The sequence below is a fragment of the Barbus barbus genome (genome assembly GCF_936440315.1).
Source record: "Barbus barbus genome assembly, chromosome: 49".
NCBI classification, from domain to species: Eukaryota; Metazoa; Chordata; class Actinopteri; order Cypriniformes; family Cyprinidae; genus Barbus; species Barbus barbus.
In genome coordinates, this window is record NC_136727.1 from 21423212 (window position 1) to 21445706 (window position 22495).

General features: G+C 41.0%; 1 protein-coding gene across 1 annotated transcript in view; it reads right to left on the minus strand.

Moving 5' to 3' along the window:
- Positions 1–1278, minus strand: part of LOC306867735 (voltage-gated delayed rectifier potassium channel KCNH1-like) — a gene marked incomplete at both ends in the record, with an annotated part of 63679 nt that extends 62401 nt beyond the window's left edge. Inside the window, one exon of the mRNA XM_079413579.1 lies at positions 1206–1278. Within this exon, the coding sequence (XP_079269705.1) occupies positions 1206–1278 (73 nt within the window). The remainder of the gene's footprint in view (positions 1–1205) is intronic.
- Between the last annotated feature and the right edge of the window lie 21217 nt (positions 1279–22495).

The window sequence follows — 22495 nt, forward strand, 5'->3', positions numbered from 1 at the left end:
GTCTATATGTCAAGCACTATGATATCTGATTTTTTTTATTTATTTTTTTTTATAATTGTTTAGAGCACCTTAAACCCCGATTTTAACAACATTTCATAACGCTAAATTTTCAGTGTAAAACTAAACAATCTAGAGCTAGGATGTTGATGTTTACCAATAGACAGCCAATTAAATATCCAAGGGCTTTCTACAGCCACAGTGTTTCATTTAGTGTTAATTTTATCATATTATAAAATTTAAAATAGCAACAGCCAGTTTGTTACCTGGCATTGTGAAGATGCCTTTGAAACAGTTTTCAATAATCAATTCTGTTGCTAATTAGAATAATAAATCAAGGGTTTACATGTTTACAGTGTAAAATCTACCAAGGACCGATAACTAATCACAGTAATGTATGAACAGTGTAAAAGAACAAAACTCAATTACTTTAACCCAGGGTAAAAGAGTGATTTTTTATCCTATTCACCAGCAGGCACAATTATAGAATATAGCTTATCGGTTTTCAGTATTATTTATCTTCAGTGCAGAACATAGATCTCTATTAACACAAATGTTGACCTTATTGTTAGAGTATTGAAGCCTCCCACAAATTCCCTTGATTATGTAACTGTAATATCCTGAGCACATATATGCAGAAATACAATATGCAGAGAAGCAATTAAGCCATGATAGAAATCACTTCTACTGATCTAGATCTACAAACTACAGATGACAAAGCAAACAATGACAGAAACAGAACCACATAGTGATGGATGGGACTGAATCACATTCAAGCATGAGCTGTATACCTGTCTGTCTATGAGAAAATGTCCAAACTGAAAAGTTGAAAGGAAAAAGTGAGTTACAGCAAAAAACAAGCACCTTTTAAAAAACTTATCAAAAGGATTTAGATTTTTTTCTTTATTCCCAAATTAATCAACCCTAAAACTTAAAATTGCATACAATATACATACAGAGTATGTATTTATACATACAGAAGCACAACAGTCTCAATAAATAGATCATTTAATGCATGAAATGCCATATAAAACATATGAAAGCAATCATTGGAATACAACAGATATATGAAACCCAGAGAACTGAAGGGTTATATGTGAGGTTATGATCAACCCCAAAGGCACAGCTAAAGCACATGGAGTGAGTTGATTGTAATGCTGCAGAATAAATTATTTCACAAGTTAGAAATTGTGAAAGGCTTTTCTCACCATTAGAGCGGCGGACTATATTCTCCAGAAAAGTGTTCTGAGGGGCCACCAGTCCTCTGCGTCCCCCGGCCATCCCTACTCCTCATACGATCTGAGATCAGTGTGAGGATGAGGCTGGCTCCTGCCTGAACGCAGCCTACATGATTATGGCCAGAGTAAAGAGCCCAATTCAGGATATAAGCACAGGCTGCTCGAGCCTCCCCTACTGTTGAAGAGCCAACCAGAGTCTCCTATGGACAACATCTGTGTAAAGAGAGCGAACATGTGCTGCGTCTCACAATCAGTGATCAACAGAGACATCTGTTGGTGAGAGAGAAAACTACAGAATACCGAGCAAAACCTAGCAGGAGGTCTTACAAATTTTTTATTTTACTAATTAGAGGTCAAAACACTCAAATCCTATTGTGTTTGTTGGGATTACTTTCTACATTTTGCTAAACTTTCTAAGGGTGTTTTCACACCTGAAGATCAATTGCTTTATTCCGAAACAGGGATTCAAATTATTACAATGTTGCTTTTTATTCTTGGTGCGGTTTGCTTTCACATGGCAAAGTTTCTAAACGGACCAAAATTGTTAATACAAGTCACGTTGAGTAAACTGTCCTCTCATTGGTCAAAGTTCCACGGAGCTGGAATGACAATTAATGATTCATTTGGAAAGAGAGGCAAACAAACTCTCACTCACACATACACATACACACACACACACACACACACACTCACACACATGTCAGGATTAAGAGCATTAAGACGGCACTATGAAATGAAAAGGCGCACTTTGATTTTGAATGGCGAAGACGTGCACACCCACTGCTTTTCACGGAACTAACGTAATTACCCATTATACAGTGTGATATAGCCTGGTTCGTTGGTCCGTTGGATCAGATTGCTTTCTCACTACAACCGAACCGCTCCAGAGTTCGTTTTCAATCGAGCCGAGATCACCTTGTTCGAGATCACCTTGTCTCGGACCGATTGTTTTGGTGCGGATCCGAGAGCGATTGCCGTGCCAGGTTCCAGAACAACGGGCCAGGTGTGAAAACACCCTAAAAGTGTCTGGGCATCTCACATGTTAATCTAATGTAAAATCGGATTACATGCTCTGATCTTAGTTCGGAATCTCTCTTTTGCTTTTGAAAAACCCATTTCCAAGATTTGATCCAATCAGTGATCCGAAATCCCACTGAATTACTTTTGAAAAACTGGGCCCAGGGGTCAGGAAGTAAAAGTCCTGCCACATGTTTATTCCACCCATGAACTCAGCAGCTGATTTCACTGGAGGAGGAACCAAGTTATTCCTTTCAAGTCACAAGCAAGTCTCAAGTCAAATCCCAAGTCCTCAAAGAGTTAAAGATAATGAGATAATTAAGTGACTAATTAAATGATGATTGAGCATTAGCAATGAACACCTGATGTTAACAATCAACATCACAGAAGAAAAGAGAAGCACAAGAACTACAACTGACTTCAGCCACAGCCTTGGATGAAATCAACTGGAAAACATTGCTACCATAATTGTGGTCAGTGTTTGCTTTAGTTGGGCTCTTGAGCCTTTTAATAACTTTAAGAAGCTTGCGTCTAAGGACTTGCAATATTTCACAGCAAACATGTGTGCAATGTTGAATCAAACCTTGAAGTAGCAGATTAGCTTTTGATGAATGAATGTTCTTGGTTTAAATCTCTCTGGTTTTAGCATTTCTCTTTTTGGTTTATTAACTACATTTGACTATTAAAGAAAACAAAACTCATATTAAGCAAATGCCACCATAATGCTTCAATATTGAAAGAAAAAAAAAGCCTATTTAGGCTATTTACGCTTTTAGACATGAACATTTATCATATGATCCTCAACAGGGGTGACAATAGTTATTCATACTGCATTGCATGATGGGAGCTTCAGTACTGCTAAATGGCTAAAAGTAAAAAGTAAATGGTGTAAAGATCATCGACTCTACCGTGCGACTCCACCGGGCTAGGACACCGGCAAAGGATATAAGTATCGCTTTTTATTTTTATTTTATTTATTTTTTTCCTTTATATGTTTGCTATTGAAATGTTGTTTTTGTATGCATTTGTCAATTTTATTTAATTTATGTATTTTCTTAAATGGGTGTGTATAGAGTATTTACAGAGTGTTAACTTTTAGTTTTAGTTACTTTTTCTTATTTGTAAGTCCCTTTGGATAAAAGCGTCTGCTAAATGACTAAAAGTAAGTAAAGTAAAAGTAAGTATTGAACAATGCTTGTAGGCAATCGAAAAAAACTATAGTGCTGTCAAACGATCAAATCGCAAATTAATCGCATCCACAGTAAATGTTTTTGTTCACATAATTGTAGTGCTGTCAAACGATTAATCGCAATTAATCGCATCCACAGTAAAGGGTTTTGTTCACATAATTGTAGTGCTGTCAAACGATTAATCGCAATTAATCGCATCCAAAGTAAAAATTTTTGTTCACATAATTGTAGTGCTGTCAAACGATTAATCGTAATTAATCGCATCCACCGTAAAGGTTTTTGTTCACATAATTGTAGTGCTGTCAAACGATTAATCGCAATTAATTGCATCCACAGTAAATGTTTTTGTTCACATAATTGTAGTGCTGTCAAACGATTAATCGCAATTAATCGCATCCAAAGTAAAAGTTTTTGTTTACATAATATATGTGTGTACTGTATATATTTATTATGTATATATAAATACACACACATGCATGTATATATTTAAGAAAAATATGTTATGTTTATACATTAAATATGTTTATATATGATATAATTTATATGAATATAAATATACATGTAAATATTTTCAAAATATAATCTGTATGTGTGTGTCTTTGTATATACATAATAAATATACACAGTACACACACATGTATAATATAAACAAAACTTTTATTCTGGATGTGACTAATCGCGATAAATCATTTGACAGCACTAGATTTTATATCTGTATTTAACCTCAGAACGATCTCAAAGCGGTGTTAAAGTCTGATTTTGTGGTGGCTGTGCTTCAAAGTAAATTATTATAGACTTAATTCAAGTGATGAAGGAATTTGAAAATCTGCCAGTAATCAATGTTGAGTTCTACTGTTACGTAAGATGGCGGCGCGCGCAGTCGCAGCAGCTTCTCACTCTCCCGACAAACCGGTGTTTTCGTGTTTTTTGTCTTGTAAGTCGCAATGTTTTTGCACATCTTCGTCTCGTCTACCTGTCTTTAAGCGCGCATACAGTCGTGAGTTTCTGCTCGATGTCAGCAGAACCACATTTTTAGAGTTAAACTCCGCGCACGCTGAAGAGCTGCGGGACCTCGGTCTGCTCCGAAGGCCTTCTCCATCACCGACCCCCACTACTGCATCTCGCCCACAGCGGAGGCGCTACAAGCGGCGTGAGAGGAAGCAGAAGAGGGGTAAGCACGGAGGTATCCGAGCTAGGCTAGCGGGCAACCCACATAAAGCCAGCTATCCCCACCATCGTACTGGCGAACGTACGCTCTTTGGACAATAAACTGGACTACATCCGACTACTCCGCTCTACTCAGAGGACTGTAAGAGACTGTTGTGTTTTTGTGTTTACGGAAACATGGCTTAACAACAGCGTACCGGACTGCGCCATACAGCTCGACCAGCTAACATGCTATCGAGCTGACAGAGCTCTCGTCGAGGGAGGTAAGATCCGCGGCGGCGGTCTCTGTGTTTACATCAATGATGCATGGTGTCGCGACGCTGTTGTGGTCTGCAAACACTGCTCACCCCTGGTGGAGTTTATGATTATTAAGTGCCGGCCGTTCTATTTACCGAGGGAATATACAGCCATACTGCTCGTTGCTGTATACATCCCTCCCAGCTCCAGCAACAACAACAGGAGTGAGGCACTAAATGAACTGTACCAGCACACCAGTGAGCAGCAGACAGCCCATCCAGATGCTTTTCTTATCTTGGCTGGGGATTTCAATCACGCAGACTTAAAGAGTGTGTTCCCAAAAATTCACCAACACATAGACTTTCCAACAAGGGGAAAAAACACTCTGGACTTTGTTTATACCACCCAGAGAGGAGCTTACAAGGCCCTCCCCCTCCCCCACCTCGGAGCCTCAGACCACATCATTGTCATGCTAATGCCTGCATACAGACCGCTCGTTAAAGTCACCAAACCAGTTCACAAACAGATTCAAGTGTGGCCGGAAGGGTCGTCAGAGGCACTTCAAGACTGCTTTGACACCACTGACTGGAATATGTTTAAACAGGCTACCACATACAACAATACTACAGACCTCCAAGAGTACTCAGAGACTGTTACTGCCTACATCTCCAAGTGCATTGATGATGTAATAGTCACAAAGTCCATCACTGTCCGGGCCAACCAGAAGCCGTGGATGACAGGGGAGGTCTACAGACTGCTGAAGGCTCGGAACGCTGCCTTTAGAGCTGGAGATGAGGAGGGCCTGAAGACAGCTAGGGCCAACCTATCCCGCGGCATCAAAGAGGCCAAGAGACAGTACTCCAGGAGGATAGCCCATCGTTTCAGCGACAGCAGAGACACGCGGAGCCTGTGGCAGGGGATACAGCCCATTACTGATTACAAGCCCCCACCACAGACCTGTGACAACACCATCCCCCTGCTGAACGAGCTGAATGCCTTCTTTGCTCGCTTTGAGGCACAAAACAGCACCACTGCACAGAAGACTCCACCTCCTCCCGGTGACCGGGTGATGACGCTGTCCCCGGACAGTGTGAGGAGATCCCTCAGCAGGATCAATGCACGCAAAGCTCCGGGTCCTGACAACATTCCTGGGCGTGTACTGAGAGACTGTGCAGTGGAACTCACTGAGGTCTTCACAGACATCTTCAACATCTCACTAAATCAGGCTGTTGTCCCCACATGCTTCAAAGCTACCACCATCATTCCAGTCCCTAAGAAGTCATCTCCATCCTGCTTCAATGACTACCGTCCAATAGCACTCACTCCCATCCTCATGAAGTGCTTTGAACGGCTAGTCTTGCACCACATCAAGTCTGTCCTCCCCCCTCCCTGGACCCCTTCCAGTTTGCATATAGGTCCAACCGCTCGACCGATGATGCCATCACCACTGCCCTCCACCCAGCCCTCACACATCTGGAGAAAAAAGACTCATATGTCAGGATGCTGTTCATTGACTTCAGTTCAGCATTCAACACAATCATCCCTCAACAGCTCACTCACAAACTGGCCCAGCTGGGGCTCAATACCTCTCTGTGCAACTGGCTGTTGGACTTCCTGACCGGGAGACCTCAAGCAGTACGGGTCGGCAGTAACACATCCAGCACCATCACACTGAACACTGGGGCCCCCCAAGGATGTGTGCTGAGCCCCCTCCTCTTCACTCTGCTGACCCACGACTGCACACCATCACACAACTCCAACATTTTCATTAAGTTTGCGGATGACACGACTGTGGTGGGTCTCATCAGCAACAGAGATGAGACAAACTACAGGAGCGAGGTGAGCCGCCTGGCCGGGTGGTGCAGTGACAACAATCTCTCTCTGAATGTGATGAAGACGAAGGAGATTGTTGTTGACTTCAGGAGAGTACACACTCAGCATGCCCCTCTGACCATCAACGGTGCGACTGTGGAGAGAGTGAGCAGCACCAAGTTCCTGGGTGTGCACATCACAGAGGACCTCTCCTGGACTAACAACACTGTAGCACTGGCCAAGAAAGCACAGCAGCGTCTCTACTTCCTCCGCAAACTCAAAAGAGCCAGAGCCCCGACCCCCATCATGTGCACCTTCTACAGAGGCACCATCGAGAGCATCCTAACTAGCTGCATCACTGTGTGGTATGGCGCTTGCAACGCATCCTGCCGCAAGTCACTTCAACGCATAGTGAGAGCAACTGAGAAGATCGTTGGTGTCTCTCTCCCCTCCCTCCAGGACATTTACAACACCCGTCTCACCCGCAGAGCCCTCCGCATTGCAGGTGATCCCACCCACCCGACACACAGCTTCTTCAGTCTGCTGCCATCAGGGAGGAGACTGCGGAGTCTCCAGGCGAGGACCAGCAGACTGAAGGACAGCTTCATACATCAGGCTGTCAGGAAGCTGAACTCCCTCCCGTCCTTGCCCCCCTCCCCTCTTTCACCCCCATTTAACACAGCAACACACTAGGAACTCTGACTCTGTGACATCCCCCCCCCCCCCCCCCCCCCCCACTGACCAACAAACTGTGACCGGCACCTGTCACTTGTGCAGCATTGGCTGATCACTACCCATCCAACATTGACTGCAAATTACCTCTTCGGATAGTCTGACAAAAATCTATCCGAACAGTCACTTTGACTTGTCACTTTAACAGACTGATAAGCTCTTCTTGCACTACACTCATAACAAAACAAAACAAATCTGCACAGTTTTGTTTTTGTACATTCAACTGGTTTGCACTCCATCTATTCTGCCATGTGCCTTATGCACTTTATCTATCTCTCGTTTTTTATTTTCCACAATGTCCTCAGACTGATAAGCTCTTTTGCACTACAAATATATCTACACAGTGTTGTTTTTATTTAACTGGTTTTGCACTCTATCTGCCATGCGCCTTATGCCACTTTATCGGCGTATTTATTTTCTACAATATCCTCATTTGTATATTTGTATAGTTGTATGTACATATGTTTAAACTGTATTTATCTGTATCTGAACGTGTTTTAATGTTAACTGTATGCACCAAGGGTCTGAGAGTAATGCAATTTCAATTCTCTGTATGTATGTGCTGTACATGTGGAAGAATTGACAATAAAGCTGACTTAACTTGACTTGACTTGACTACTGTAAGGTTAACCCTGCCTAATTTAAATGTTTGAAAACGATTAAAGGGTCAGTTCACCCCAAAATGAAAATTCTATCATTAATTACACGCCCTCATGTCGTTCCAAACCCGTAAGACTTTTGTTCATCTTCAGAACACAAATTAAGATGTTTTTGATGAAACCGGAGAGCTATCTGGCACTCCATAGACAGTAACACAACTGAAATGTTCCAAGGTCTAGAAACATAGTGTTGGAAGTTGGAAGACATTATGTGAAGTTGTCATTTTTGGGTTTGGCACTAGAGGGTGTATTATTTTTGAGTATTTAAGTAAGGGAATGATTAGTGACAGGTGCGTAAATGGTAGGTCAAACAAACTTTTTGACCGTGTCGTGTCGTGCCGTGCCGGGCTGTCGAATGTGTAAGACTATGCTTGTGGCAGTTTGTCTGGAATATAAAATATTTTGTTTGAATGAAGACCAAATGTGTTTAAGTTTATTTTAATTTTTGTTATTTGCAATGCCAAACGGACAATAAATGGATTTGCATATCAAAAGGTATGGACAGTGCAACAATTTTTATTCAAGGCAGAAGCACGCGTCAAAAACAGACTCCTAAACCATCTGCATCCCTATAAGTTAAGTCAAAAAGTTTGACCAAAGGAGCCTAGGAGCGGAGGATGAGTTTTATTGGTGTCGACCACTGAAGCTGATCAAAGGACTACAACAAGAAAAGTCAGCTGATCTGAGGTCGGATGTGCTCATTCTTCGCCTTGCTCGTTTGTTGGATATACTGTGGATTATTGCTTTGATCGATCGTGGATTTCAAAGAACTACGAACCCGCATGTGTGTGAACAGAGGAAACAGCGCTTCTGAACGCCAATGTCTTCAGCCTGCAGCACATCGGGAACTGAAGTATGAAAGCGCTTTCATCGAACTGGAGTTAAATGGCCATATAAACAGTGTGCACACAAAACAAGTTCAAATCCAATGCGCATTGGTAAAAAAAAGAAAAAAAGGGGTTACTTGTGTCAATAAGAGTTGTTTTGTTTTTTTTTTAATTCTTGTTTGCCCATGTTAACAATGCTTTATGTGATGTTTGATGTAAAATATGCAGTGAGTATTTTAGGACAGTCGATAGGGTCCTATTTAAAGGTTTAAAAATGGCAGATCAAAGTGAGTTTCGTGGCTCTGAAGTTGATAAAGAGGAGCTACCAGCTCAGAAATCAGAGGATGAAAAGGTTGAACCGACTGTTCAAAAACGAGAGGTTAAGCTTACTGCAAAAGGGTTAATGGCAAAGCTCGATATTTTACAGAAACAAAGAAAGTTAAAATTTGATAAAGCATCCCGACTGAAAAGGACAATTCAAGAATATATGAGTAATAGAGAAAGTAACAATGAGGTCAAGGGTGTGTTCAAAGAGTTTAAAATCCTATGCAAAGAAGCAACAGAATCACATGAGTCCCTTATTGTTTTACTGCCTGATGAAGAGAGAGACAGGCATGAAACGTGGTTCAAAGCAAAAATGTTATGGGTTGAGGATTTCATCTCTGTGGTAAATAACTGGTTGGAGAAATTACAGGAGGAATTTGATTGTGCTGCCAGCGAAATTGAACCCAATGATAGTGTTTCAAATATCGAAACAAGGGTCAGCAGTCGCACTTCAAACCACAAAAGTAGCCGCCATAGTTCACGCTCCAGTAAATCTAGTTCATCTGTGCAATTTGCACGTGTACAGATTGAAGCAGAAAAGGCAGCTCTATCAGAATCTTTAAAAGAAAAACATAATATCGAGCAACAATTGGAAATGTTACAGAAACAGAAGGAGCAACTGGACATTGATGCTAAAATTGCAGCCTCCAATGCAAAGCTATCTGTTCTCAAGAATTTTGAGCAACAAGGAGCGGACAGCATTGTAACAAATGGGATGGAGTCCTATGTTAACAAACAGTCAAAAACGATAACTGCATCTCTAAATCCAGATGTTAATAAACAGCCAAGGACTGCTTTGCAAAGCGGAAAAGGTGTTACTTCACAACCTAGAGCATCTCATCATTCACAGCGCAATGTATCTTCAAGATCCAGAGTATCTGCTTCGTCAGATGGAGGTTTCGATTCCTCACAGAATGTGCTTCAAAAACAACAGGAAATAACGGAGTTGCTGATACAACATCAAAAATCGCATCATTTGCCACCACGTGAGATTCCAATATTTGAAGGGGATCCTTTGCGGTTCAGTTTGTTCACAAAAGCTTTTAAACATTGTGTGGAGGAAAAAACAAATAACAAGGGAGACTGCTTGTATTTTCTTGAAAGATACACAAGAGGGCGCCCAAGAGAAATTGTCCGAAGTTGTATGAATATGACTCCTGAAAGAGGTTACGTTACGGCTAAAGCTATGCTTAAACAACAGTCTGGAGAAGATTATCTTGTCTCTGCTGCATATATGGAGAAGGTGCTTGGATGGCCCATGATCAAGTATGAAGATATCACCGCTCTTCAGGATTATGCACTCTTTTTACGTGGGTGCTGTAATGCAATGGCAGATTTAGAGTACATGCAGGAACTAGACATGCCAACAAATATGAAAGCAATAATTCTAAAGCTTCCATTTAAATTCAGAGAAAAATGGAGAACAGCTGCATGTGATCTCATGGAAAGACAGAAACGAAGAGCCAGGTTCAGTGATGTTGTCACATTCATTGAGCACCAAGTAAAAATAATTTCAGATCCAATATTTGGGTCGATTCAGAATGCAGAGATGAGAATAACTGCTAAATCAAAGGATGTCTACAAATGGAAATCCCAGTCCCAGTTAAAACCAAAGCTAAAAGGGGATAGTTTTGCTACCAATGTTACCAACATTGACAAACCCATCGTGGGTGAACTGAAAAAAGCAAATGCTAAACATCAAATCAGTCAGTCTAAAAGTAACTCCACCAATTGTTTGTTTTGTTCTCAAGGTCATTCTTTAGAGCAATGTACAGAGTTTGAAAAGAAGAAACACAGAGAAAAGGTCAACTTTCTAAAAGAGAAGGCTGTCTGTTTTGGTTGCCTACATGTTGGACATAGGAGTAAAGAGTGTAAAAGACGCTTGACTTGTAAAACATGCCACCAGAATCATCCAAGTGTTTTTCACATTTATTTTCAGGAGTTCAAAGTTGACAAAGCTGTCAACACAAACAATCAACCGAATGTAGAACCAGCAATCAACAACACACTTGTATCTGCACAAATATGTGATCATATAGGGGCCAGGAGTAGCAGTGGTATCTTACCTATCCTTCCAGTCCAAGTGAAGTCTGCAGTAGGTAACAAGATTATTCAGACTTATGCATTTTTAGATACAGGTAGTACCTCTACTTTCTGTTCAGAAGTTTGATGAGAAACTTAACCTGAATGGACGAAAAACAAAGATCTGTTTACTAACAATGAGTCCCAAAACGACAGTCTCAAGCTATGTGGTAAACAATTTGGAAATTTCAAATCTTGCTGGTAAAGATTTTTATGGATTACCAGAAGTCTTCACGCAGAAGCAAATGCCTGTAAGCTTAGCTAACATGGTCAAATATGAGGACCTAGCTAAGTGTCCATATCTTGATGGTATTCGCATTCCACACATTCAAGCCGAAGTGGAGTTATTGATTGGTACCAATGCCTCCAAACTACTTGAACCATGGGAAGTAGTGAATAGTCAGGGAGATGGCCCCTATGCCATTCGTACCCTACTGGGGTGGGTCATAAATGGTTCTCTAGACAGTTATCAAAGTGAACAATATACTGCTAGAGTAAATAGGATCTCTGTTGAAACCCTGGAATTGCTATTGGAAAAGCAATACCAGCAGGATTTCAATGAAAAGATGTCAGATGACAAAGAAGAAATGTCCAGAGAGGATGCAAAGTTCATGGAAATCATGGTGAAGTCTGTGAGCTTTAAAGATGGACATTACAGTTTAAAATTGCCTTTCAAGCACAGTGATGTTATGCCAAATAACCTTTGCATTGCCAAACAGCGCCTCCTTGGCTAGCAACATGGGCACTATCTTCTCTAATACATTAGAAGCTGTTGCCCCCCTCAAATTGAAAAAGGTTAGAGAAAAACGTACTGCGCCATGGTACAACAGTTATACCCATTCTCTCAAGAAAGAAACTCGTATTCTTGAGCGCAAATGGAGAAAAACTAAATTAGAAGTTTGTAGAATTGCGTGGAAAAACAGTATGTCCAGCTATAGGCAGGCACTAAAAGCTGCCAGGGTAGAGCATATCCGCAAACTCATAGATAATAACCAAAACAATCCAAGGTTCTTATTTAGCACAGTGGCTAGACTAACAAATAAACAGACACCGCCCGATCTAAATATTCCCTCACAGTTTAATAGTCATGACTTTATGAATTTCTTTACTGATAAAATTGATAACATCAGAAATACAATATCAAATGTAGATTCTACTGCGTCTAGTATTTCAGCTTCATTGATCGCACCCAAAGAAAAACTGCAGTGCTTTACAACTATAGGACAGGAAGAGCTAAACAAACTTATCAGTACATCTAAACCAACAACGTGTTTATTAGATCCTGTACCCACTAAACTACTAAAAGAGTTGTTACCCGTAGCAGAAAAACCGCTTCTCAATATTATTAACTCATCGTTATATTTAGGTCACGTCCCAAAACCATTCAAGCTGGCGGTTATTAAGCCTCTTATTAAGAAACCACAACTAGATTCTAATGAACTGGCAAATTACAGACCCATTTCAAATCTTCCGTTTATGTCAAAAATTTTAGAAAAAGTTGTGTCTGCTCAATTGTGCTCCTTCTTGCAAAAAAATGATCTCTATGAAGAATTTCAGTCAGGTTTCAGGCCTCACCATAGCACAGAAACTGCACTTGTTAAAATTACAAATGACTTGCTTCTTGCTTCAGATCAAGGCTGCACCTCATTGCTAGTATTACTTGATCTTAGTGCTGCGTTTGACACTATAGACCATAATATACTCATAGATCGATTACAAAACTATATTGGTATTCAAGGACAGGCTTTAAGATGGTTTAGATCCTACCTGTCCGATCGTTACCACTTTGTTCATTTAAATGGAGAGTCATCTCAATTATCACCAGTAAAGTATGGAGTACCACAAGGATCTGTCCTAGGTCCTCTGCTATTTTCAATTTACATGTTGCCCCTTGGAAATATTATTAGAAAACACGGGATAAGTTTTCATTGTTATGCTGATGATACTCAATTATATATCTCAACAAGACCAGATGAAACTTCTCAACTATCTAAGATAATAGATTGTGTAAAAAGTGTAAAAGATTGGATGACCAAAAATTTCCTCCTATTAAATTCAGACAAGACAGAGATATTACTTATTGGACCAAAAAACAGTACACAGAATCTCGTGGATTATAATTTGCAACTAGACGGATGCACTGTTACGTCCTCTAAAGTCAAAAATCTGGGTGTTATTTTAGACAGCAATTTGTCCTTTGAAAATCATATTTCCCATGTTACAAAAACAGCATTCTTCCATCTTAGAAACATTGCCAAGCTTCGAAACATGCTACCTGTTTCTGATGCAGAAAAGCTAGTCCATGCATTCATGACCTCTAGACTGGACTATTGTAATGCACTGTTAGGTGGTTGTCCTGCATCTTCAATAAACAAGCTACAGATAGTCCAAAATGCAGCGGCTAGAGTTCTTACCAGATCAAGAAAATATGATCATATTACACCAATTTTACAGTCTCTGCACTGGCTACCTATTAAGTTCCGTATCATTTACAAAATATTATTACTTGCCTATAAGGCCCTAAATGGTTTAGCTCCTGCGTACCTAACTTGTCTTCTACCACGCTACAATCCAACCCGCTCTCTAAGGTCGCAAAACTCTGGACTTTTGGTAGTACCTAGGATAGCAAAGTCCACTAAAGGAGGTAGAGCTTTTTCACATTTGGCTCCCAAACTCTGGAATAGCCTTCCTGATAACGTTCGGGGTTCAGACACACTCTCTCTGTTTAAATCTAGATTAAAGACACATCTCTTTAGCCAAGCATACACATAATGCATTTTATAATCTTGTACTGCAGTTATATCTGATCAAATGTACATTATTATTATTCTTTAGCTTGGGTTGAACAATTTATTTTTGCTTAGATGGAACAGCAGCTACGCTAATCATGTCTCTGCTTGTCTCTACGTTTCTGCCACGGGATTAACATCCCGTGGTAGCCAGGAATTACAGAACTTCAGTCTGGATCCAACCACTACATGATCTGAGATGACCGAACACCTGAGATGGAGGATCAGCGCCGGGAGATGACGTATGTGTCCCTGATCGTAGGCAGAGGCCAAACGCCTGGATGAACGCCAGAGACAGATCCCCATTGAGGACCCCACCACTTAGACAGCCATCGGAAAAGACAACTGGAACCAGCTGAGCCCATTCAATCTGACTTGCTGCAGTTTGGAACTGAACTGCTGGTTTGTTGGCCAGAGGAGAATTGGCCCCCCGACTGAGCCTGGTTTCTCCCAAGGTTTTTTCTCCATTCTATCACCGATGGAGTTTTGGTTCCTTGCCGCTGTCGCCTCTGGCTTGCTTAGTTGGGGACGCTTCATTTCCAGCGATATCGCCGACCTTATTGCAAAGACACTATTTAAAATTATTGACACATTATTTTCCTTTTGTGATATTGTGCAGTGCTTTGACACAATTTGCATTGTAAAAAGCGCTATATAAATAAAGGTGACTTGACTTGACTTGACTCCTTGGAATAAAAAGAAGGTTTGAAAAGGATGTGAATTTCCAACAGGAATATGCAGATTTTCTCAATGATATGGTTAATCAAGGCTATGCTGAGAAAGTGCCAGAGGATCAGTTGAATCGATGTGATGGTAAAACTTGGTACCTTCCACATCATGGGGTGTACCACCCTCGTAAGGGCAAGTTACGTGTTGTATTCGACTGTGGAGCAGAATACAAGGGTGCATCATTGAACAGTCGGCTACTACAAGGCCCTAACCTCACAAACACATTAATTGGAGTTCTTTTGAGGTTCAGACAAGAACCTGTTGCTTTCATGACTGATATTAAAGCAATGTTTTATCAGGTAAGAGTGACAGAAGAAGACAAGGACTTTCTTCGCTTCCTGTGGTGGCCAGGTGGAGATGTTACACAGGATGTTGCTGTCTTCAGAATGACTGTTCATTTGTTTGGCGCAGTTTCATCCCCGAGTTGTGCGTGTTTCGCTCTGAGGAGAACAGCAGAGGACAATCAGCACTTCTTCAATGGAAAGGTGATGGACACCGTGTACAAGAACTTCTACATGGATGATTGCTTGAAAAGCTTGCCTACAGCGTATGAAGCAATCCAGATGGTCAAAGATTTGACTGTTCTTTGTCACAAAGGAGGCTTCCATCTTACGCAGTGGGTCAGCAACAGCCGTGAGGTCTTGCAGGCAATTGCAGAAGAAGACAGATCCAAAAATCTCAGTAAGCTCAATTTGGATCGAGATGAACTACCTGTGGAAAGGGCCTTAGGACTTCAATGGTGTGTGCAGAGTGACACTTTCAACTTCAAAACTGTCTGCAAAGCAAGAATGTCAACTAGACGTGGCATTTTGTCAGTGATTAGTTCAGTGTATGATCCTTTAGGATATCTTGCACCATTGACCCTTCCAGTCAAATTCATCCTCCAGGAGTTGTGCAGAACAAACCATAACTGGGATGATGAGATTCCCAAAATTCTTGACCAAAGGTGGATTGACTGGATTATGGACTTGGATCAGCTGAGCCCTTTCAGTGTGAACAGGTGTCTGAAACCAAATAATTTTGGACAACCTGTCAGTGCCCAACTACACCATTTCTCAGATGCCAGTGGAAGTGGATATGGATCTGTGACCTACCTAAGGCTGCTGAATTCTAACAATGCGGTTCACGTCTCCTTTCTGCTTGGCAAAGCCAGAGTGGCTCCCCTAAAACCAGTTACCATTTCTCATTTAGAACTGACTGCTGCTGTCTTAGCTATTCGTGTAGACAAAATGCTCAGAAAACAACTTCAGCTTCAGCTGGAAAATTCCTGTTTTTGGACTGATAGTACATCTGTCCTAAAATACATAAGGAATGAGAACAAGAGATTCCGTACCTTTGTGGCAAATAGGGTTTCTGAAATCAGAGAAGCTTCAGAGGTGACACAGTGGAGGTATATTCATACTTCACAAAACCCTGCAGATGATGCATCAAGGGGATTGACTGTACAGAAGCTCATAACCAGTATGTGATGATTAAAGGGACCAGAGTTTCTGAAAGAACCAGATTCAGAGTGGTCAAAAGACATCGTTGACGCAAAGATTTCTGATGATGATCCAGAATGTAGGAAGGAAATCTCCACAAACATTGTAAGTGTTGAAAACACCAATAATGCAACCCATAGGCTGATCCATTACTTCTCTGATTGGAAAAGGCTCAAGACAGCAGTTGCATGGATGTTGAAGGTAAATAAATTTCTACTTGAAATAAGTTGCCAAAGAAAAAAATTGATGATGACCTTAAATGATTGCAGTGTCTTGGAACAGAAGTTGCAACAAGCCAAAGCTTCATTTGGAGGACAATGCTTGTCTACAGATTACCTTTTCGAGGCAGAAAAGGCTATCATCAAGTTCTGTCAATGGGAAAGTTTCAGTATGGAAATTTCAGCATTAAAATCTGGAAAGTCTGAAGTTAGAAAAAACAGTACTATTCACAAGTTGAGCCCCATTCTAGAGCATGGGTTGCTAAGAATCGGTGAGAGATTATGCAGAGCTGCAATGCCTGAAGAAGGGAAGCATCCTGTTATTTTATCCAAAGACCAGCATGTTTCCAAGCTGATTCTGAGGCATATTCATGTGCAAAGTGGTCATAGTGGAAGAAACCATATGCTCTCTATTTTAAGAGAAAAATATTGGATCACCCATGCTAATGCGACAGCCAGAAAAATCATTTCAAGATGTACCTTTTGCAGATGGTACAACGGTAAACTAGGTGAGCAAAGAATGGCTGACTTGCCCACAGAAAGAATAAAATGTTCACAAATGTTGGAGTAGATTATTTTGGCCCAATTGATGTAAAAAGAGGTTGCGCTTGTGTGAAACGCTATGGCGTAATTTTTACATGCATGGCCAGCAGGGCAGTCCATTTAGAGGTTGCATACTCGTTGGACACTGATTCTTGCATTAATGTTTTGCGACGATTCATATGCAGAAGAGGACAAGTGTGCCATTTGAGGTCCGACAATGGAACAAACTTTACTAGTGCAGAAAGGGAGTTGAAAGGAGCACTTGAAGAGTTGAATCATAATAAAATCTCACAGTTTTTGGCGCACAAAGGAATTAAATGGAGTTTTAATCCACCTTTAGCATCACATCATGGTGGCGCGTGGGAACGCCTCATCAGAATGGCGAGAAAGGTGTTGTCCTCGGTGCTAACTCAACAAACACTAGATGACAAAGGATTACACACTGTTCTGTGTGAAGTGGAGGCAATTCTTAATAATAGACCAATCACAAAATTGTCTGAAGATCCTAATGATCTTGAACCACTTACCCCGAATCATCTTCTCACAATGAAGAGAAAACCAGTCTATCCTCCTGGTCTGTTCAAGAAATCGGATCAGTATGTAAAGAGAAGGTGGAAACAAGTTCAATACCTCTCTTTTTTTGGAAAAGATGGATAAAAGAGTACTTACCTTTGTTACAAGAAAGGCAAAAATGGACTAAAGAGAGACGTAACCTTATGCTTGGTGACATCGTTCTCATTGCAGACTCTTCAGCGCCACGCAATTCATGGATGCTTGGAAGAGTACTAGAGACTTTCCCAGATAAGAAAGGTTTGGTTAGATCTGCACGAGTTCAAACCAAAACAAACATATTCGTAAGACCAGTAACAAAGCTTAGAAATGTAAAGGGTTCAAATGCAATACATTTACTGAATGAAACTAGGGCAAGAATAATTATTCAAATTTATTTAGGTGTAATGAAATGTTTAATGGTCCTTATGTAAATATGTGGATTTAATTGTTTATGCCGTATGTCATTAACAATTAGGGGCCGGGGTAATGAAATGTTTAATGGTCCTTATGTAAATATGTGGATTTAATTGTTTATGCCGTATGTCATTAACAACTAGGGGCCGGTATGTTGGAGCCATTATGTGAAGTTGTCATTTTTAGGTTTGGCACTAGAGGGTGTATTATTTTTGAGTATTTAAGTAAGGGAATGATTAGTGATAGGTGCGTAAATGGTAGGTCAAACAAACTTTTTGACCGTGTCGTGCCGGGCTGTCGAATGTGTAAGACTATGCTTGTGGCAGTTTGTCTGGAATATAACATATTTTGTTTGAATGAAGACCAAATTTGTTTAAGTTTATTTTTATTTTTGTTATTTGCAATGCCAAACGGACAATAAATGGATTTGCATATCCAAAGGTATGGACAGTGCAACAATTTTTATTCAAGGCAGAAGCACGCGTCAAAAACAGACTCCTAAACCATCTGCGTCCCTATTCATAGTAAATACATCGGTAAAACAGTCCATGTGATATCAGTGGCTCAACTTCAGTTTTGTGATGCTACGAGAATACTTTTTTTTGCGCAAAGAAAACAAAAATAACAATTTACTCAACCATTCTTCTCCCCTGAGTTACATAGTCTGCCATTTTAACATTTCAGTTGCATTGCTGTCTATGGAGGGTCAGATAGCGCTCCGAATTCATCAAACACATCTTAATTTGTGTTCAGAAGATGAATTAAGGTCTTAATTAGGTCTTTAATTTAAATTTTGGGGTGAAGTAACCCTTTAACATTAATTTAGAAAAGTAATCAAAAAGGTATCAAATGTAATCAGTTACATTGCTTTAACAAAGTAATTGAAATAGTTACATTACTTATTACATTTTAAATAGAGTAACTTGTAATCTGTAACCTATTACATTTCCAAAGTAACCTTGCCAACACTGGGGGTAATGGACTACTTGCACTGACCCTTGTGACGCACTTCCATTTTGAAATAATACAGCTCAGTTATTTCTGGTTATTTATATTTTCAATGTGCTATAATCATCTAGTTGACTTAAACGCCAATTAAAATGAGAGTCCATGGGATGATTTAAAAATCTAGATATTTTCTGTGACTGGAGAAGAGATATTCATGTACTCTCAGGGACAGAATCGAAGCGCAGAGAAGTGACAGCTCTGAAACTGTCTGAAGTGTGTTCATTTAAAACTGGACCAGTGAATGTGGTGAGCAGGAACTGGAAATAGTCTATCCGTGTTTGCGGTGCTCATGACAGAAATATGTGTGAAAAATAGAAGAAAACTAATTGAAGCGAAGAGGAGACATTTTTGATTTTGTTCTTTTAAACTGGAGGGTTTTGTCAGGGCATTTTCCCACAACCAATTCTTATAAAGATTACAAATTATTGGTATGATCGCCCATAACGACTGAAATATGGAAAATAAACAGAAAAGTCTGCTTGGCATGGGTTTCAAACTAAAAGAAAAGTTGGACCGTAACCCGGGAGACAACAGTTGATCACACTGAGCTAGTTAACTGCACTGGTTCAGCTTCAGATAGTTGGATTGAAGTCAGGATTTTACTCTTGGCATGACATTATGCAGCTGGCTGAATCAAGAAAATGTGCCCGTGTTTACTTGTGACCTGTGTTTACTAACGATGTGCATCCCCTATCAAAAAGAAGTATACTTCGAGTTTATTTTATTAAGTATACTTAAGTAAAGTTCAAGAATATTTTTAAGTATACTTTATGTAGTAAGTATACAAATATCAGTGTACTAGTAGCATACATGTAAGTGTACTATTTCAATACTCATTGGGACTAAATTGGCCCACTGTCTAGTATTTAAAATATACTTTTAAATATACTTTAAGTATGAAAGTAGTAAACTTTGAGTATACACAACTAGTTTACCTCTGTTTTTAGTTTGTACTGCAACTATGCTAAAAGTGAACTTATAGGTATACCGACAGCTTACTAGTTACATTTAGTGTGAACTGTGAAAACGGAGGCTTATGAAAACAATGCCGCATGTTTAGTCATGTGTTACATATTGTAGATATGTAAGGAATAATTGGCAATTGGGCGTTGAATTCCTAGAAAATAATGCACACCTGAGGTGGTGTGCATTGTTTTCAAAGAATTCAACAGACCGAAGTCAATTATTCTGCTTAAACTATGGTTACCACAACTCAAGACATCGATCAGATGATATATTTCAAGGTATTTGTCTGGTTTTGTGATTTAGAATTAATTTCCCCTTCAGGAACTTGAGCTGCGTCGCAAAATGCTTTGGGAATGCCCTGTGTTCCCATGCTCTGAAACATGTGTGTAATCTGTCTGAAGGAATCCCGGGTAACATCACTGACGGGGGATGACGTAGGGACCAGGAAGTATAAAAGCACATGCGGTGGATTATGGGTGGGGATACACACAGTTTGTGTTTTGCTTGTCTGGGAGTGGAGCACTCTCGGTTAGCTCTCGAGGGAGCTGACTGTCTGCATTGTGTTTGCCTCACGATGCAGATGCTCCGCTCCCTGAGTGCACTCTTTGAGGAGGGCACTCTCTCTAGCATTCCTTGAGGTTCAGGTCCCGCTTCTGCCGAGGCAGAAGATCATGGGGGTTCGCAAATGGATGTGGCAAAGGGATTAGAGACGGGCAGGTCCTTTTCTCTTTCCTCACCTGCCAGATCCAGCAATCTCTCTCAGGGAACGGAAGTACGTTCGGAAATGGTTTCTTCCACCCCTGGAGAGGGCTCAGTTATCTTCCTCTGAGGAGGAGGTTGATGAGGGTACCGACAAAGATGAATCTGTGGACTTGCCACCACAGTCTATACTGTTTGAGGAGATTTTGGAGGTGGTGACCAAATTAAACATTGACTGGCCGACTGAAGTGCTGGAAGAGCGTCCTAAGAGCAAGCTCAATGATCGATTCCTGTGCTCTAAGTCACTGCCTCCACGTTGGAGCCTGCCGTTCTTTCCCAATCTGCACACCGAGGTGTCCAGATCGTGGAAGAAACCTTTCACGGCCCGCATCTTTAGTCCCAATGCCTCTCACTATGCCAATGTGGTGGGGCTTAAAGTGCGCGGTTATGGAACGATGCCCCGGGTTGAAGATACTGACCTGCTGAAAGAGATGGACGAGGGAGAAGACATTAAGAACGACAACATTGTAGAGTTGCGTCGGGTCACAGATATTTCACTTCGGGGCCACCGAAAGACAGAGCTGACCTGTGGAGAAAGTTGGACCAGTTATTTGTTTGTTACAGTCCTTCTAAGAAAGGTCTTCCTGCAGACAAGCAGACCCTCAGCAGGTGGATAGTGGATGCTATCACTACTTCTTATGAGTCCTCTGATCTCCCCTCTCCATTGGGGGTCAGGGCTCATTCCACTAGAGGTATGGCGGCCTCCAAGGCCTTTTTGTCCGGTGTTTTAATGCATGACAATTGTGACACTGCAGAATGGTCTACCCGTCTGATCTTCGTCAGGTTCTATAGCCTTGACCTTCAGGCCACTCCTGGCTCCTCAGTTCTCTCAACCTAGCTGTGACGATCCACTCTGGTCAGGCATTGGTCAGTCTGGGGACGTGGGCATAATCATTCCCAAAGCGTTTTGCGATGCAGATCGAGTTCCTGAAGGGGAATGCCACTAGGTTGTGTATGTAACCCTAGTTCCCCGAGGGAATGAGACGCAGCGTCACGTAGCCATACTTCCTGCATCCCTGCGAGCGCTTCCTTCTCAATCCAGAAGCTACTGCTATCTCCACTGCATATGCTTTTATACTTCCTGGTCCCTACGTCATCCCCGTTGGTGACATCACCGGGATACCCTTGGACAGATTACACACGTGTTTCAGAGCGTGGGAACACAGGGGCATTCCCAAAGCGTTTTGCGACGCAGTGTCTTGTTCCCTCGGGGAACTAGGGTTACATACGTAACCTAGTGGCGTTCTTCTTAGATGCGTAGCATTCATCATGTTGTCGTTTGGGAAAAACCCAACTAAACGTGTTCAAGTTTATGTCACAATAACACATTAACTAATGCAAAAAAGAAGCATTACTTACTCATCAGATCGATCTCCTCTTCTGGATGAACTCTTGTTCTTATTTTGAGGGAAATCCAGCATTTGCTCAGCTCGTCTTCTTCCAGAAACTAACACTATAGCCACAATGGGCGACCTCTTCACTCTGTGTTTATGTTTGGCGTCTCCATGTGCGTGCGGCTCATGTGGTTATTTACATGTGAATGGCGCGTGCCGTGAGGGGGCGGGATCACACAAAAAATAATGAGTTAGACGGGACAGACTGAACATCGTGTTGGTTTCATACAGATTACTTCATCACAATTTTGTTTTCGACAAGAATTTAAAAGTAAACACTTCAAGCTTTCTATAGAGATAACTCCCATGTTTCTGTGTTGAGGATTTGCTGAGTTACAGTTCATTTTGACGTGTTTGAAA